Source organism: Panthera uncia, chromosome X (assembly GCF_023721935.1).
Source record: "Panthera uncia isolate 11264 chromosome X, Puncia_PCG_1.0, whole genome shotgun sequence".
NCBI classification, from domain to species: Eukaryota; Metazoa; Chordata; class Mammalia; order Carnivora; family Felidae; genus Panthera; species Panthera uncia.
In genome coordinates, this window is record NC_064817.1 from 20,030,516 (window position 1) to 20,033,379 (window position 2,864).

A 2,864-nucleotide genomic window follows, 5' to 3' on the forward strand; every position below is an offset into this window, starting at 1 on the left:
GGCCGTGGCCGCCGCCGCGGCCGCCGCCGCCGCAGCCGCCGCCGCCGCCGCGGCGCCCTGGAGGAGGCGGCCCCCGCCAGGGCCGTACAGGCGCCGCAGCTTGGGCGGCAGGTGCAGCTCAGCCTCGAACGGGGCGCCGCTGCCCTTGGGGGAGCCTGCGGGCAAGGGAGAGCGGTCAGCGCGCTGGTCAGCCGGGCGTCCCCGCCAGAGCCGCCGCCCGAGGCCGGCCCGCCACTGCTCTCTCGGCGCCTAGGCCCCGGCCCCCCCCCCCGCGTGCTACCGGACTTGGACCCCCTTCTCTTTCCCACTTTTCTTGCTTTTTCTTTTTCTCTCTTTCTCTTGTTTCTTTCTCTTTTTTTCTTCGATCCTCCTCCGCCCCTCGCCTCTCTCCTTGCCCTCTCCCACTCTTCCCTTTATTTCCTTTCTTCCTTCCTTTTACCTCTTTCTCTCCCTCTTTTTCTTCCTTTCGTTTTTACTTTCCTTCTCTTTTTCTTTCTCTACCGTCCCCCCTTTCTTTCCTCATCTTTCTCTTCTCCCCCTTCCTTCCTTTTTGTGCGCTTTCCGCGCTCTCTCTCTCCTCGTCCTTTCTTCATTTCTTTTTTCTTTCCCTTTGCGCTCTCTCTCACTTTTTGCCCTCCTCATTTCGGGGCATGGGAGAACCTGAAAACATTCAACAACTTGGGAAAAAAAATCACTGCCACCCTGAAAACTCTGAGCACGACCTCTGCCGCTGCTCTGCCACGCAGGCCCAGGCTGGCGAGAGGGGCGCTGCCCTGTGAGCGACCCCTGGGGGGGCTGAGGAAGCGGCCCAGTGGCCCTGAGCGCGGGCCGTGCCCCAACCGCCCGCAGCTGGAGGGGGCGACGGCTCCTTGCACAGAAAGGCAAAGAAAAATCGTCCTGGAGAAAATTGGCTCCGAAAGGCCTGGGAGGGGGCATAAGGGGGGTACAACAGGCACAGGCCGCTCTTTCCCTTCGAGGAAGCGCCTGGCATAGGTGCCACTGCAGGCTAAAAAAAGAAAAGGAAAAAGTCAGTTTTATTTTAAACGGCCCCTTCTCTGCCATCTGCTCCTGTCTTCCAAGTGGCGCTGCGGCTGGACCGCTGGATTTGGGATTTTGAAAGAAATCAACAATTCTTTCCCTGTGATACCTCTGCAGTCAGCTCAAGGCGAAACTTGAGCGTAACAGGTTCGGGGCAAAACGACGGTTCTTTTGGAATTTTTAATTAAAAAAAAAATAAAACCTTTTAAATATTTCAACTCTATTTTTAAAAATAACACAGCAGAGAAAAAATAGTACCCAGAAGCCTCACATTTCATACATTTCAAATACAATAAGGAGCATTTGGGTAATCCCAGCGAGATGTTTTCTGCGAAGCTTGGGTTTAAAAGGTCACAAGTAATCTACAATTAAAAAAAGAAAGAAAGGGCGGGGGGAGGGGTGGGGAGAACACCGCATATAAAGAAATCCTCCAGGGAGGAAAGACCAAGGCTCAGTCTGTCTGGAGACCCCTATTCACAGCTTTAGGGGTTCTTGTCTTCAAGTTGTTGTTACAAGGGTCCACCAGGCACCTGCTGTTTCTGACCTGTCGCCCCTCTTCAGAGCACTCCCAAGGCCACCAAAGCGGGTATTTAAACGACCTCAATACCGAGAATTTAAGCCCCCACCCCCTCCAAAGCGATGCTTGGCCTCTGTTTCTGGAAGCAAAGAGGAAGAGGCAGCCCCTGGCGAGATGTTTGCCGCTCTTTGAGACACCAGGCCTCAGAGTTGTTCTCTGTCTTTCCTCCATGTCCACCTTGACAACCCCAGGCCCCTGGCCCCCGAACATCAAACATCCAAACCAGTGCCCAGCGCTCTGTGTAGGTGCCTGGTGAGCGCAACCTTACCTTGCACGGCCTTTTCCTGGTCGGCGCGGCTGGCCAGTGGGGCGGGCAAGCTCTGCGCGGCTCCCAGCAGCCGCATTTTGCAAGGGCTCCTTCGGCCCAGGATGCTGTCGATGCAGTAGGAGGAGAGCAAAGTTGGAGATTTACTTTTGCACTCGGGCCTCTCCGAGCAGCCCTCCTCCTGGTACTGATTGCTCATGGCTGGGGCTTTTTTCCTGGGCGCAGAGAGCGGGGCCGCTGGCTGCCTCTCCTGAAGGGTGGGATAATGGGTGTGTGTTGGGGGGTGGGGTTAGATGGCTGGTTATAGTGGATATTACTGCGGTCTCTGCGCCTCTCTGTCTCCCTCGGTTGCCGGCTGTTGCCTCCCGCCCTGCCCGCGGCCGGAGCTCGCCCTCTCCGCGCTCAGGACAGGCAGTAACAAGTGTAGTGAGCAGCGAGCGCGGAGCTCTGGAGTCTCTCTCCTCCACGTGCTGAGAGGCGCACTGTGATTGGCTCTCGCCAGAGGCCGGGCTGCGCCGGGCTGCGGGCTCAGCGCAAAGCCTGGACTGGAGTCCGGAAAGGCCGGCGAGGGGTTGGGGGGGGCGGTGCGGAGGCTGAGGGGACAGCAGGCTGTCACCCAAACCATTTTTTTCTTTTTTTGCTTTTAACTAACAACTTTCTAACTTATCCATCTTCGTCCCGCAGCTTCCCCTTTAACCCTTCAAGACTGGCCCAAAGCTCTAGCTTATTCTGATGTCAGGCCTGTGGGTGCCACTTGGGCGCCGTGCGCCCCTTCCACCAACCAGGGGACCTTGCTTCCTGGAGGCGAGGCCTGGAGGCTCGCGTTCAGACTGACTTGGTACTTTTCAAAGCCAGGATTGCGGTCCCAGGACAGCGCCTCGACCTCAGTGGCGCCCAGTCGCCGTCCTCTTTAGGCCGGACGAGCCTCCGAGGTGTCAGGGGGATGGCCGCCAGCAAACAAACGCTGTTTGAGCGCTCACTTTT

The 2,864-nt window shown here is 57.3% G+C and overlaps 1 protein-coding gene across 1 annotated transcript in view; it reads right to left on the reverse strand.

The window, feature by feature from the left end:
* Positions 1-2,286, reverse strand: part of ARX (aristaless related homeobox) — a 12,587-nt gene extending 10,301 nt beyond the window's left edge. Inside the window, exons 1-2 of the mRNA XM_049644902.1 lie at positions 1,884-2,286; positions 4-155 (exon numbers count right to left, since the gene is read on the reverse strand). Of these exons, the coding sequence (XP_049500859.1) occupies positions 4-155; positions 1,884-2,079 (348 nt within the window). The 5' untranslated portion in view covers positions 2,080-2,286. The remainder of the gene's footprint in view (positions 1-3; positions 156-1,883) is intronic.
* Positions 2,287-2,864: the final 578 nt, after the last annotated feature.